Raw genomic sequence first — 14,879 nt, forward strand, 5'->3', positions numbered from 1 at the left:
TCTCCATCTCCCTGGAGAACCCCAGGAACCTCAGCCCTTGGGTTACAATGGCTTCCCAGCTCCAGTTCCCAAGAATCCCTAACCTTCTAGTGGGAATTAGTGAGGCCACAGCCTGGCATAAACTTCAGTGGACTCTGAAATCAGGAACTGGGAACTCTGAGGTTGAGTAACTTGTCCAAAATCACTCAGCTTCATAACAAAGCAGGATGCAAGGCCAGGAGTCCCTGTCAGACTCAGAGATCAGACTCTTAACTATTGTTCTAACACTTTCTTGAATGTGACTCTGGCAAATTATCTAACTGCTTAATAAATGCCAGTTCAGGAACTGCTGTTTCACTGCCCTGTTGCCCCATGGGAGAAAAATGTACCTGCCTTGTTTTGACTGAGTTCGAACTAACCCCTAATGGAACAGGCAGGAAGTAGCAGAGGATGAAAACGTGACTTACAACAGAGCCTGGAAAACAGACAACTTTGAAGGGACAGGCAGGGGATAACAGGGTGAGATGGCGGTGCAATTTCCACCACAAAACCATCCACTCGTAGGACCCAGGGGACCCAAGAATGTGGTCAGTTGATGCTTGAATCCTTCCAAGTCTGCCATTCCATGTGCCTCTGGCCTCGACTTGCACACCTCTAGGGACGGAAGCCTCACTACCTTTTGAGGTCAACTTGTCAATCTTCCTGACTGGAAAGAAGATCTTCCTTGAATGGAACTGAAACTTGTGTCCCTGCTCTGCCCTCTTGCATTTTTCCCAATAGCTGGAAGACGTCTGCCAGTTGGGGAAGAGTTAAAATGATTTTATTTTTTAATAAAAAGTAAGAGGAGCAGGGATGAGATGGTTGGATGGCATCATCGACTCACTGGGCATGAGTTTGAGCCAACTCTGGGAGACAGTGAAAGTCAGGGAAGCCTGACATGCTGCAGTCCATGGGGTCATGAAGTGTCGAATACGACCGAGCAACTGAACAATCGCTGAGAGTCCGGAAGCTGTGTGATAGAGATAAGGGTGCTGGCTACCAGGGTGCCCTAGCGAGGCACCATTTAATCCCTGTGGTAAGGGTGGCCCACGCCTTGGTGTGAGGCCCAGTTGATGCCATAATTATGGGCAGGGGCTTTGAACATCGAGTAGTGCCCATTGAGATTGGTCTGATAGCAGGATCCATACCACCAGGCGCCGGGAAGAGTCACTGTGCAGTTTCTCCCACTTGTATCGTGGTCGGTGGGAAAGGGTTTCCCGCCGTGGAAACTCTGGGAGGCCCCTGGCAGGAAGAGGGTGGGAGGCGCCTCGGTCCTGGCACCATGCCTGGCACCCTTGAAGAGATCATCTCACAGGAGCCTCAGAGCAACTGTGAGGTGGGTTTTGTCTGGCCCCGTGGGAAAAACAGCAGTGTCATGGAGCCAGGGCGTTGGCCCAGGCAGCTAATCACAGAGGCATTGGGACTTGAGCTCAGGACTGTGGCTCCAAAGCCACTGACGCCTCCCTTTGCCTTGTCCCCTCCCAGAATCTCCGGCTTCCCTCTTGCTCGTCTGTCTCCTCATAGCTCCCAGCTGCAGCCTGAGCTACTGTGCCAGGGGGGAGCTAGGAGGGACTTCTTAGACGCTTAGGCAGGAAAGGGGGCTCTGCTGAGGCACTCCTTGTAACCACTTCCCTCTTTCAAATTTCTTCTCAACTGTTGGTATTTCTTTTAAAAAAACAAAGCCTTTCTTGGTTCCTCTTCCAAAGCAGATAATGATAACACTCAACAGAGCCTCAGCTGGCTCTCACATCCCCCCTCCCTGCCTCCTTACCCATTTTACAGGAGAGGAAATTGAGGCTCTAACCCAGAAGGGACTTGCCCAAGGTCACACAGTTAGTAAACGACAGAGCTGGATTTTACACTCAGGATCGATTGCCTCCAGAGCCTAATTTGTTCACTCCTGCACCACCCTGTCTCATCACTGCCATTTTTCCAATGAGGAAACTGAGACCCACAGCAGGGGAAAGAGTTGTCCTGGGTCATTCATGGAGGCCATCGCAGCTCTGGGGAAAAATCCAGCCTCCCTAGATTTCTTGGCCTGCTCCAGGGCCCCACCGTAGGCTCCCTCACCTGCCCTGCCCTCTGAGAACCTGCCCAGCACCAGCTGGTGATGGTCTGCCTCCACTAGGAGGAGGAAGGACCTGCGGGGAACAAAGGTGTGGTTGCCTAAAGTCCTCCAGCTCCATCCACAGCTCCTGGGTGCCTGGGGGAGGGGACGGGGAGGCAGAGATGGAGGAATCCTCAGATCCCAGGTGGGAAGTCAGAATGCCCAGGAAAGGCCCCTCAGACTCCCTGGACCCTACTGAGAAACCTACATTGGAGAGTAAGCTGGTGCAAATTCTCATTCCCTGGCCAGAATTCAGACTCCTGGCTCCCCACACCTGCTGTGTAGGGTGACCGAGAGCAGAAGGAATCCACGGGACCATCCCGTCACCCCTGGAGCACCTAGGGAGGCAGAGAAGGTGACGATGGGAGTCATCACTCCAGGCTGAGCCTGGGATGAGGAGATGCAAGGGGCAGAGGTGCTGCGAGGGGTGGGCGGGCAGACGCCCCCCTCTTTGGTTTGGGGGCTTGTTGATAAAGTGTGAGTCCAAGTGAGACTTGCCTGTGAATATACCAGTCAACTCTACACACCTTTTACTGACTCTCAACTTCACACCACAGTCCCTGGATGGACTGAAATAGTAGAAACGTTGTCCCTGCCTTCAGGAGATGGTCAGTCCAGTTGGGAGTCGGATTCAAAATAACCCTGCTTTCATTTACGCTAAGAACCAAGGTTTTAGAGCAGAGGTCCATTCAGTCTTACCCTGATACTCCCTCTCAACCCCAGTTTCCTCTTCATGCCAAGCAGTCCCAGGTCCTGTAGAGTTTCTCTCCTAAATATCTTTCAGTCTAAGAGCCTCTACCTCCGTTCCTGCCCCTGCCCACCCTCTTCTCCTGCCCAGACCCCTGCAGTCATCCTAAACTGTGTCCCTACCTGCACTCTGGTCCCCATTCAATGCATTCTCCACAGTGTAGCCTGAATCTTCTTTCGAAAACATGTCTGACCTGGTCCCTCCTCTGCTTGAAACTCTTCCAAGGCTCCCCACTCTCAGAGTCAGTCACTCAGCGCCCTTTGTGAATGGGTCTCTGCAGTCTGGGCCCTCCTCCATGCTTGACCCACACCAGTAGACCTCAATCGAGCACTCCACCTGCTCTCAGCTCACTCGCACGGTCTCCCCCACCCCCTCATGCTCTCCGGCCTCCCTGCATTTGTCTTTCCCTCTACCTGGAATGCCCTTCTGCACCTCACCTATTTCGAGAACTTCTACACAGCCTTCAGGGCCCTTTCGAATGGCATCTCCTCTGTGAAGCCTTCTCAGACTTCTTCAGGCCCTCTGGGAGCTCAGTAAGCATTTGTTAGTGAATCAGCGAAGGGATGTCTTGGCTCCAGTGGGCTCTGGCTCCCCCTAGGGGCCAAGGGGTAGAAGTGCCCATTGGGTCTGACTTGTTCCAGTCCTTTCTCTCCCTGACACTCCTTCACCAGCCAGCCACCATTTGCGGTGTCCTTGTCACAAAAGACAAAATTAAAAGACGCTTGCTCCTTGGAAGAAAAGCTATGACCAACCTAGATATCATATTAAAAAGCAGAGACATTGCTTTGCCAACAAAGGTCCGTCTAATCAAAGCTATGGTTTTTCCAGTAGTCAGGTATGGATGTGAGAGTTGGACTATAAAGAAAGCTGAGCGCCAAAGAATTGATGCTTTTGAACTGTGGTGTTGGAGAAGACTCTTGAGAGTCCCTTGGACTGCAAGGAGTTCCAACCAGTCCATCCTAAAGGAAATCAGTCCTGAATAGTCATTGGAAGAACTGATGCTGAAGCTGAAACTCCAATACTTTGGCCACCTGATGCAAAGAACTGATTCATTTGAAAAGACCCTGATGCTGGGAAAGATTGAAGGCAGGAGAGGAAGGGGGCAACAGAGGATGAGATGGTTGGATGACAACACTGATTCAATGGACATGAGTTTGAGTAAACTCGGGCAGTTGGTGATGGACAGGGAGGCCTGGCATGCTGCAGTCCATGGGGTCGCAAAGAGTCAGCCACGACTGAGCAACTGAACTGAACTGTCACAAAAGACTGGGAGGGCTCAGCCCTCAGGTAGGCACAGATGCTGCCAGTCACTCAAAGTGGTATTCCGGCTCAGCAGCTCCTGGCAGCTCCCAGGGCCTGGGGAAGGGGAGATGAGCTGATGGGGGCCCCCAAGTTATTTCTCAAGCCCCAGCAATGGAAAAGGCCATGTGTTGGACTCCAGGAGCCCTCTCAATTCCTTTGGACCCCTGAAGAGGAGCTCCGGGGTGGGCTGGGCCACACCTGCTGACCCACCAACACTCCAGCACCATCTGATTCTAGGTGCCAGGGCTCCAGTGAAGGTGGCCTCAACCTTCCTGTCCCCACAGCAAGTTCACTGAATCTCCAGCCCCAAGAAAAGATGAATGTTGGCTCTGAAGTCCGAGTACTCCCAAGAGAAGGCTTAGGAACCACCAGAGGGGAGGGTGCCCAGGCCCTTCTCCTGATTTTCCCCACTCCTCCCAGCTTTCCACCCCCACTGCACGTGTGCTAAGTCACTTCAGTCATGTCCGACTCTTTGCGACCCTGTGGACTGTAGCCTGCCAGGCTCCTCTGTCCATGGGATTCTCCAGTCAAGAATACTGGGGTGGGTTGCCATGTCCTCCTCCAGGGCAATCTTCCCAATCCAGGGATCAAACGTGCATCTCTTATGTCTCCTGCAATGGAAGATAGGTTCTTTACCACTAGCGCCACCAGCTTTCCACCCCCTCTACAAGAGATCAATCACAGCCAATTCCTGAGCAGCAGCCAAGCAGCCCCCTCTCTGGTTCAGGGACAGAGCAAAGAAAGAAGAGACCTCTAGCTCCACACACTCCCCAGGCTCACCCATCTTGCCCGGTGGTCCAGGTTGCCCTGACATCCCAGAATCAGAGAGATGCCTTACATCCTGCCCCATGTCAGGGGCCAGAAAGCAATGAAGTCAGATCCCAGCTGCAGCCTTTCCTGGCTCCTGGCTCTGTGTACTTGGGCGAATGACTGATCCTCTCTGAGCCTCCCTTCCCCCCAAGCCCAGCGAGATGGGGATGATACTACCTACCCCACAGGGTTAATCTTAGGATGCTGGGCATCCAGCCTGGAGCCTGGCACACAGTAGGTTCCTTGCCCCTTTGCCATGATCTCTTAGCATAGACTGTAATTGCCACCTCCGCAGGCCCCTGCCTGATCCCTAGCATCTCTTACCTTGAGGACCTGGTGCTCCCTTCTCCCCAGGACTTCCTGGGGCTCCAGGACAACTGGGCAAGAGGACAACTTTACTGGCTTCCAGTTTCCTGGGTTCTGCAGGGAGACACAGGGCCAGGTGGGCACAGGATGGGCATGGGGATAGTGGGTATGTCTCTTCCAGACCCCTCTGCACTTTTCTTTCCATCCCCCAGATTCTAGCTGTCAGGTTTTTCATCATTTGCATCTATTTGCATACATTGTGTGTGTGTGTGTGTGTGTGTGTGTGTAGAGCCCAGATTATCAAACTCCCACCCTGCCCCTTGAGGCTAGTGAGCTGGGTGGGAGAAGGATACCTAGGGAGAGGATGAGGATGGGAGGGTGAGCGGGTGAGTGGGGAGGGGACCCGGGGCCCCTACCTGGGCAGCTGGGGTAGTCCTGGGTCCTCAGAGGGGCAGGCTCCCCAAACAAGAGGAGGAAAAGGGGAGGTGGGGTCCGCAGCAGGCCCATATTGCTGGGGCCCTGAGAAAAGATTCCAGGCTGGTGGGAGGACATGAAGCAAGACTTCCTCCATTGTCTTTCCCCAGGGATACCCCACCCAGGCTGGAACCAGCAGAAGGTGGGGGCTTTTCCTCCTTCACCTTTGAGAGAATGGGCATTATTCCTGCCCGGTCCAACCAGGATGGAGTCCAACTTCTGATCCTGGCCACCAAGACTCTGCAGCCATCTCTTCAGACTTCTGCGTTCACATAGGATCTTTCTACTTTTGTACCTTAGCTCATCTGGAATCCCCTCCTCGTCTCTCCCTGTGAAGCTCCCCCTGGGCATGAAGGTCCAGCTCTCATGTCATCTCCACTAGGAATTCTTCCCTGATCCTTGTCACCATATCAGGAATGACCACGGACACCATCTGGTGGGCAGCAGGCCCCCCAAGTCATGCTGGGTGCTATTTGTATATCGCCTCCCATCCTTACACAGTCCCACTGATGGTTGTTATTAATATTATTGAAACTGGGTTATAGGCTGGTACATAGCAGGTGCTCCATTAATGTTTGTTAAATAAGTGAATAAACAAGGAGAAACAGGCTCAGAGACAGGACATGATTTGTGTTCTCTCTGCCAGAGATTTTGCCCAAGCCCCTAACCATGTCCCCAACCAGAGAGAAGCATTGTTAGCAAGGTGACTTCATGCCCACCCTAAGGTCCACTGAGGAATCCCTGGCAGAGGCTAGAAAACAGCTGGTAATACAGGCTGTCACATGGGCAGGCCATGCAGGGCAAGCGTGGAGGCCAGTGAGGAAGAGGCAGCAGCCTTGGTCCAGATGTGAGGGGTGAGGTCTGAGCTGGAGAGGGACCTCTGGTGACAGAGGAAAGGAAAACATTGGTCATTCATTCATCAAACCGTCTCTGAGGGCCTTCTCTATACCAGGCCCAGTTCTTGTGGGGGCAGAGAAGACCAGGTTCATGAAAGTGTCAAGGAAGGTGGAGGCCAAGCTTGCCAGACAGGATGGATCCATGAGATGAACGCTGAGAAGCTCCAATTCCAGTTCTAGGAATATGTCCCACCACACACGCTCTGCTGCAGGTGTGCCAAGATCTGAAGACAAGCCCGTTTATCATGATGCTGTTTACGATAAAATGGAAATAACCCTGTTGGACTTTGATAGGATGCAGGCAAATCAACCATCACCGTCTGAATAAGTCATGGGGCAAATCTGATCTCTAACGAAAGGGGCAAAGTTGCAGAACAAAATGTAAAGTATGCTCCCATTTCGTATTTTTTTTTTGTAATGAAAAACTTTAAAAAATAGTTTTATTTTTGGCTGACTGGGTCTTCATTGCTTTGTGCGGTCTTTACTTGCAGCGAGCATGGGCTACTACTCTTCATTGCCATGCATGGGTCTCCCATTGCAGTGGCTTCTCTTATTGCAGAGCACAGCCCTTAGGCATGTGGGTTTCAGTAGTTGTGGCACACGGGCTTAGTTGCTGGTAGAATCTTCATGGACCAGGGATCGAACCCACATGCCCTGCACTGGCAGACGGATTCTTAACCCCTGCGCCACCAGAGAAGTTGTCATTTTGTATTTAAAAAAAACTAAGGGTGTGTAAAAGGTCAGTTTTCATTCCAATCCCAAAGAAAGGCAATGCCAAAGAATGCTCAAACTACCGCACAATTGCACTCATCTCACACGCTAGTAAAGTAATGCCCAAAATTCTCCAAACCAGGCTTCAGCAATATGTGAACCGTGAACTTCCTGATGTTCAAGCTGGTTTTAGAAAAGGCAGAGGAACCAGAGATCAAATTGCCAACATCCGCTGGATCATGGAAAAAGCAAGAGAGTTCCAGAAAAATATCTATTTCTGCTTTATTGACTATGCCAAAGCCTTTGACTGTGTGGATCACAATAAACTGTGGAGAATTCTGAAAGAGATGGGAATACCAGACCACCTGATCTGCCTCTTGAGAAAATTGTATGCAGATCAGGAAACAACAGTTAGAACTGGACATGGAACAACAGACTGGTTCCAAATAGGAAAAGGAGTATGTCAAGGATGTATATCGTCACCCTGTTTATTTAACTTATATGCAGAGTACATCATAAGAAACGCTGGACTGGAAGAAACACAAGCTGGAATCAAGATTGCCAGGAGAAATATCAATAACCTCAGATATGCAGATGACACCACTCTTATGACAGAAAGTGAAGAGGAACTCAAAAGCCTCTTGATGAAAGTGAAAGTGGAGAGTGAAAAAGCTGGCTTAAAGCTCAACATTCAGAAAACAAAGATCATGGCATCCGGTCCCACCACTTCATGGGAAATAGATGGGGAAACAGTGGAAACAGTGTCAGACTTTATTTTTCTGGGCTCCAAAATCACTGCAGATGGTAACTGCAGCCATGACATTAAAAGACGCTTACTCCTTGGAAGGAAAGTGATGACCAACCTAGATAGCATATTCAAAAGCAGAGACATTAATTTGCCAACAAAGGTTCGTCTAGTCAAGGCTATGGTTTTTCCTGTGGTCATGTATGGATGTGAGAGTTGGACTGTGAAGAAGGCTGAGCGCCGAAGAATTGATGCTTTTGAACTGTGGTGTTGGAGAAGACTCTTGAGAGTCCCTTGGACTGCAAGGAGATCCATCCAGTCCATTCTGAAGGAGATCAGCCCTGGGATTTCTTTGGAGGGAATGATGCTGAAGCTGAAACTCCAGTACTTTGGCCACCTCATGCGAAGAGTTGACTCATTGGAAAAGACTCTGATCCTGGGAGGGATTGGGGGCAGGAGGAGAAGGGGACGACAGAGGATGAGATGGCTGGATGGCATCACTGACTCGATGGATGTGAGTCTCAGTGAACTCCGGGAGTTGGTGATGGACAGGGAGTGTTGCATGCTGCGATTCATGGGGTCGCGAAGAGTCGGACACGACTGAGCGACTGATCTGATCTGATCTGAAGGGTGTGTAGGTATGTATTTTGTAAATTCATAGAAAAAGGTCTGACCCATCCTGTTAAGCATAGTTATTTCTGGGGAGTGGGACGCTGGGGAGAGTGATTCTCGTTCTTTACATACATAAATGTCCGTGTGGTCCTTTTGTTCCTTGCAGGCATTTACTACATTTGAAAAAGAAAACATCCACTAGAGAAATGTCCTTAACTGGGCGAAAAGCCAGGGGTGAGGGGGGGCATTCTTTCCTTGGCCTGGGAGAGAACGGGCATCGTCCCAGCCAGGGGAGGGCGACCCAGGCAGGAGAAACCGTGTGTGCAGAGGCTTGGAGAAGAGAGAACAAGGCAGGCTGGGTCACATGACCCAGATGCAGGGACCTGGAGGGGAGGCTGATGTCTGAGAGGAGGGTGGGTGTTGATAGAAGTGAGTCTGTGTTGGGGGTAGGAGGGGGTGGACTGCGTTTGGCATTGATGGGTAGGCAGGTGAGCCCTCTGTGAGGCCAAGGAGTAGCTGAAACTCCCTGTGCAGCCCAGGGGCCCTAAAGCCTTTCCAGCTGCAGCCAGAGATCCTGCAAGGAGAGGAGGCCTTGAGGGGAGGAAGAGATGCAGGCATTTGGGCAGCTGGAAGGGTGAATGGGTGCCCTGGAGTGAAGCAGACGGGGCACATGTTCCTGCTCTGAACCTGCCCTACATCCCACTGAGATGCAACAGCTGTTACTGGACTTTACAGATGAGGAAACCGAGGCCCAGAGCTGCTCCATTAACTTCCAGTCGCACAAAGCAGTCGGGTTCCACAGGCTAAACTCTTGCCTGTGACTCTCTACTGCCTCTCAGCTTTCTAGGACAATCATGAGACTAAATCAGACACTGATGCCAGACTCTCAGCCACATGCCGGGTTTCCAGCAAGTGCCCCATGGGTGGGAGATGTTATTAGAGAAGACTTCTGGGCCCAGGTTTGAGGGGGTGAAGAGAGGGAGGTGGGCATGGGTGGTGCTTTCTAGGAGGGCCCATTCAAGGAAGGCCAGAAGTACCCTGGGGAGGGTCCCGGGGGTACCTCCACCTTGGAACAAGGGCAGAGATCCAATTTAGGAGCAAAAAAAAACCTGGAGATGCCTCTGCAGAGGAGTTCTGAAGTTCTGTTCATTCTGGAGTCAGAAAAACCTGGATTAAATTCCCAGCCCTGCCCCATTCCACTCTGTGTGATCTTAAGCCGGCGTGTTTCCCTTTCTGAGTCTCTGCACCCTTCTCTATAATGCAGTGGAGGAGGGGGTTAAACACATAACAACAACAACTATTTTTTTGGCCAGGCCGTGAGGCTAGTGGGATCTTAAATTTCCCGGCCTGGGATTGAACCCAGGCTCCGGCAGTGAAAGCACCAAGTCTTAACCACTGGACTTCCAGGGAATTCCTGCAAATAAAAATACTTTAAAAGGTGACAGTGTTAATTTAAGGCTGAATTTCCATGAAAGAGAGGGCAGTGGACCATACCTCCCACCCCATCCAATCCACACACAGCCCAAGACATGGGACATAAAGCACAGTGCTGGAAAGAGCTCCTTTATTGGGGGCAGTGTCCAAGCCGGGTCCATGGGAAGAGGCCAGGCCCAGACCGAGTACCAGGCGGGGGGCCACAGGGATGACGATGAGGCAGAAGGTGGTTGAAGGATGCTCTCATCTGCACGAACCAGGCCCAGGACAAGAAGGGATGTCAACTATGGGGCTCTGAGTCTGCTCAGTGTCCACAGGGGCCACAATTTGGTGACCAAAGTTTTTCCCACCCTGAGTGCCCTTAAGGAAGCCAAGAGCGGGCAGCCTCTTCATTCTCTTTCCCCTGATTGTGGAATCTGGGCCTGAAGGGGGTCAGATTCTGCAGAGGCCAGACAAAGAAGGCACTCAGGGTGGTGGTCCCACCTCAGTTGGGCTGAGGACCCCCCCTGCACCCCGCAGAGAGCAGGCAGCGGGCAGAAGAGCAAACACTTTAATGGAGGTTGCAGCGATCCACCCCACAGCACACTTGGGGGCCAGAGCACACGGGAGCCTCAGAGCAGCTCCCCTTCTCAGAGGAAAACCAAACCGCACACGTGGCCTGGGCTCCTGCCCGCAGCCACAGAGCTGCAGGCGGAAGGCGGCCTGGGCTGTCACCTACTGGTTCTCCTCCCTGCTGACAGCATGAGGGGACAAAGACAGAGGGGCTCAGCTGGGCTCTCAGACGCCGCGCCCGGGCCGAGTCCCACATGGGCCAACACCCAGCCGAGAGAACCCCACAACTGGAGCGGGGAGACGTGGTGCGACCTACATGGAGGAGGCCAAGAGGGCCTCAGGGCCCCTGAGGCTGCCCCATGCAGGAGACGGCACACGGGCAGTGAGGGCCACCTGAGGGGCCACAGGGAAGCAGGTGCAGGGGGTCGGTGGGCCAGGTACTCACAGTGTCTGGTAGGTGCTGTCCTTGGCCTTGAGGAAGCGCAAGACGAAGAAGGCCACCGCCTGCAGACTCAGCACCATCACCACGCCTCCGATGAAGCTGGCCCCGTCAAAGCCGGGGCTGTGGGCCTCAGGGACCAAGGGGCTCTCTGCAGGGTGGAGGCCACAGCAGGCCACTGTAGGCCAGGGGCCCAGCCCCACCCCAAAACCCGGCACAGGTCATCTGGGAGGCCCCCAGTCCTCATTAGGGGAGCCTTGGACAGAGGGCTCAGAAGTTCCACCCAGATTCTACGGGTGGCTGGAAAGTGCCTGGAAGGACGGATAGCATCCGGCCCTGGCTCCGCTCCTGAGTTGCTCTGTGGCTTGATGCCTCTCACACCCTTTCTGGGCTTCCTGACTACAGGTCCCAGATGGTGAGTGAGCTCCCTGCCTGCCTCCCTCTTCCACCAGGACCCCACAGGGTGACGATGGACCCAGAACTTGGGCGTCCACACCACTTTCAGCTCACAGTCCCTCTCCGCCTTGGGTCTTGAGCTTCGAAGCCCAGGTGTAGATGCCGTGGTCTCCTTTCAGGACTCCCAAGTCCCGAGACCCTGGAGTCACCCAGGGTCCAGAGAGAGGGAAGGAGGAGAGGAAGACGTGGCGGCCCACCCTCGACCAAGGGGATAAATGAAGACTCGATGACATGTGTCGGAGGGACTAACCAGGCTCTGAATGCCAGGCCTGACAGTCACCTCTCCGTTAGGGCAGAGCCAGACTTACATGGCATCCCCAACCCTTTCCCCCACCCCCGCCTCAGGGCCCACAGTTGCCAGGACATCTAGGTGGCTCCCAGCTGTGCCACGTTAGCCATCCACTCCCACCAGGGATTTGATTTCAGGCCCTGGGCCAGGTGCCCAGAGCAGGGCAGGACTGGTGGTAGAAGAGCATTCTAGGGCAGTGAGAGGGGCCCAGTTGGGTGCTGGATCCACTTCCCAGAGGCTGGATCCCACTTCCCCAGAAGGGGAATCTGAGAATGTGAAGGGTGGTCCCAGCAGCAGCTCAGGGAGCCCCAGAGAAGGGGACTAGGGAAAGAGGAGCAGAAGAAGGAAGAAATAAGCTGCACAAGACCCAGCTGGGGCTCAAGCTGGAGGAGGAGCCATCAATAATTCAGCCCCTGAGATCATGTTTCTGGCTTTAATTAACCAAGAGCCTCTTCAGCCATCCTTGCCAAGCCTGCTGACCTCCAGACCCTGAGGGGCAGTGGGAACCAAAGGGTGGGGTTCTTGCCTCTGTTCGGCTGGGACCCTGCTTTGTGACCCTCTCTGGGCCTGGAGGTTGCAGTAGGTAGTCACTGAGGACATCTCCTTGGCAACCTGACATACACCCTCAGCACCAAGCAGGTCCTGAGGGGGGCCATCCTGAGTTCTCAGAACCGGGGTTGGGGAAAAGGGATGGGAACCATCATTTCTTGATCACCTTCTATACATTGGAAACTGAATGAGGTGCTATACACCCTCTCATAAAATCCTCACTTTGTGAGATATTCTTCAACCCATTTTACAGATGTTGGACACAGGCTCAGAGGGAGAAATCACAGGGTTGAGGTCACAGAGCACGTCAGTGCCTGACCCCAGCTGTTTTTCCATGCACCTCTTATCCTTCCATTACCCCAGATAGTACCTACCTGTTGTGACTGTCTTCGGTTCATGAGTTGGGTGGTGGTGCACAGCTGAAGAGACAGGAAATCCATAATTAAACCAGACCCCTGCCACTTCCCATCAAGACCCCATCTCAGGCCCACCTGGCACACTCTTAAGCCTTAGTTTATACAGTTCCTTCCACCAGCGGAGCCCTCTCTCTCCATCTCTACGTTAATCATCATCTGTGACGCTGCCTCCTTCAGGAAGCCCTCCCCCCATTCCCTTCTGAGCTTCCAAAGTCCTCACTGTGGTTTAAAATAGAAGAGCTAGTTCCTCCATTTCCTCTGCATGCTTGTCCTAGATCCTCTAGCTGCACCAATTTTCAGAGGAGGAAACGGGCCAGAGAGGGGAAGCCACATCTCAGTGAGCTAAAGGCAGAACTGACGCTGGACCCAGTGCTTGTGGGCACAGTCTTCTCTCGGGGAGAGGCCGATTCCCTACTGGAGGCGGGCTCTGGCTGAGGACCCCTCGGCCCCCTCCCCGCAGCTTGACTTAGGCCAGAGGGAGCCCCCTTACCTGGACATGACTCTGAGCGGTTGTAGATGGAGCAACCTTCCTTGACCACCTCTGATTGAGCCACGCAGTGTCCTGATGGGAGAAGGAGCAGGGAAGCGGTTTAGGGAGTGGGGCCAAGGCTCTGATGTTCAGAAATGGGGGCACTAACCTTGGGGAGGGCCTAACTCCATACCTGGCTCCTCTGGCCGACACTGCTCCCACACACAGCTGGAGAGGTTGTGTGCTCGGTTCCCCTCCACACAATGTTCACAGGGCTTCAGCTGTTTGCAGGCCACTCGGACAGCTGGCCAGATGTTCACACGGAGCAGGGCTCCCCGCCCAAAGCCTCGAGCACCTTTACCTGGGCGTGAGGTGGGTGCAACACTTGGAACCCAAGTTACCGTTCCCCTTCCCCACTACTACGGATCTCACCCCCCTGCACACATACACTCACCTGGATCCCCTAAGCCCGACCGCACGCCTGGAGTTTCCACAAACACATGGGCACACACGCCTAGAAGCTCCCTGACATTCACCAGAGCACCCTCCCTTTGCATATATCAGGAGCCATCCCCATCCCATTCACCTGGGGCCGCTTCACTTCCCTACACCTGAAGTTGCCTCACACCCGGAACCTTATATACGGCTCCACAGACAGTCGGAGCCTCCTTCTACCCACCCCAGGAGCCCCGCACACAAGTGAGAAGTCCCCTCCCGCGCCCCCTCCCCAAGCCCAGACTGCTCCTGGCAAGCAGTTGGGTGAAGGGCACGCGTTACCAGCCACAGCAAGCTGGGCACACAGGAGGAGGCAGCAGCAGCCGCCACAGAGCGCAGCCCGTAAGGCGCGGGGTCCCGGCGCGGCCATGGGCTCGGAGGCGGGGCCTGGAGGGGTGTCGGGGTCGGCGGAGAGCGGGTGTGGCGTGGCCCCTCTGGATTCGGCTCCGCCGGGGTGTAGGTAACGAGACCAGGGCAACCTGCGCTAGGGTAGGTGGGCGTGGCCCAGACAGGGCGGGGCTAGTGACGCGGTGAGAGGGCGTGGCTTTGTTGTCTGGGGCGGGGTCCGATGGGGCGTGGTTTGTGGGGGTCTGGGGCGGGGCTCTGGCAAAAAAGACGGAGTCCAGAACTATTCCGAGTACCCGACCAGGTCCCTGGATGTCCCCTTCCCTCGCTGGATCATGAACACTCTGTTGCGTTATTATCCCTACTTCACAGGTGAGGAAACTGAGGCTCAGAAAAGGTGTGTGACTAGTCGGAGGTCAAAATTCTCCAAGCCAGGCTTGAACAGTACGTGAACTGTGAACTTACAGATGTTCAAGCTGGATTTAGAAAAGGCAGAGGAACCAGAGATCAAATTGCCAACATCCGTTGGATCATCGAAAAAGCAAGAGAGTTCCAGAAAAGCATCTACTTCTGCTTTATTGACTATGCCAAAGCCTTTGTGTGGATCACAACAAACTGTGGAAAATTTTTCAAGAGATGGGGATACCAGACCACCTGACCTGTCTCCCAAGAAATCTGTATGCAGGTCAAGAAGCAATCGTTAGAA

At 53.5% G+C, this 14,879-nt stretch overlaps 2 protein-coding genes across 4 annotated transcripts; both read right to left on the reverse strand.

Annotated features, from left to right (window-relative positions):
• Window positions 1-1,042: 1,042 nt before the first annotated feature.
• FCN3 (ficolin 3) lies at window positions 1,043-5,947 on the reverse strand. The gene is given in 9 exon segments (XM_014478239.2): window positions 1,043-1,260; window positions 2,089-2,186; window positions 2,188-2,221; window positions 2,334-2,442; window positions 4,123-4,248; window positions 4,939-4,982; window positions 5,310-5,405; window positions 5,708-5,810; window positions 5,882-5,947. Coding segments are annotated over 9 exon segments (894 nt in total).
• A 4,330-nt stretch (window positions 5,948-10,277) lies between these two features.
• Window positions 10,278-14,322, reverse strand: CD164L2 (CD164 molecule like 2). Of its 3 annotated transcripts, none has more exons than XM_070379419.1 (6): window positions 14,111-14,322; window positions 13,527-13,694; window positions 13,355-13,426; window positions 12,823-12,867; window positions 11,161-11,305; window positions 10,278-10,410 (listed from the first exon to the last, which is right to left on the reverse strand). In XM_070379419.1, exons 1-6 carry the CDS (start codon window positions 14,196-14,198, stop codon window positions 10,407-10,409), a joined length of 522 nt encoding a protein of 173 aa, XP_070235520.1. In that variant the 5' UTR covers window positions 14,199-14,322; the 3' UTR covers window positions 10,278-10,406. The 3 variants fall into 3 exon arrangements, with proteins under 3 accessions (XP_070235520.1, XP_070235518.1, XP_070235527.1); XM_070379417.1 differs by lacking the exon at window positions 10,278-10,410 and adding an exon at window positions 10,417-10,602; XM_070379426.1 differs by lacking the exon at window positions 10,278-10,410 and having other exon boundaries at window positions 11,157-11,305.
• Window positions 14,323-14,879: the final 557 nt, after the last annotated feature.

Source organism: Bos mutus, chromosome 2, assembly GCF_027580195.1.
Source record: "Bos mutus isolate GX-2022 chromosome 2, NWIPB_WYAK_1.1, whole genome shotgun sequence".
Taxonomy (NCBI): Eukaryota; Metazoa; Chordata; class Mammalia; order Artiodactyla; family Bovidae; genus Bos; species Bos mutus.

Coding starts and splice junctions, on each gene's coding strand:
- CD164L2 (XM_070379417.1), bottom strand. CDS start 14,198: ATGGCCGCGCCGGGACCCCGCGCCTTACGGGCTGCGCTCTGTGGCGGC. Junction 12,868..13,354: donor CCGCTCAGAGTCATGTCCAG/GTAAGGGGGCTC, acceptor CTGTCTCTTCAG/CTGTGCACCACCACCCAACT. Junction 11,306..12,822: donor ACCGAAGACAGTCACAACAG/GTAGGTACTATC, acceptor TCCACCCTGCAG/AGAGCCCCTTGGTCCCTGAG.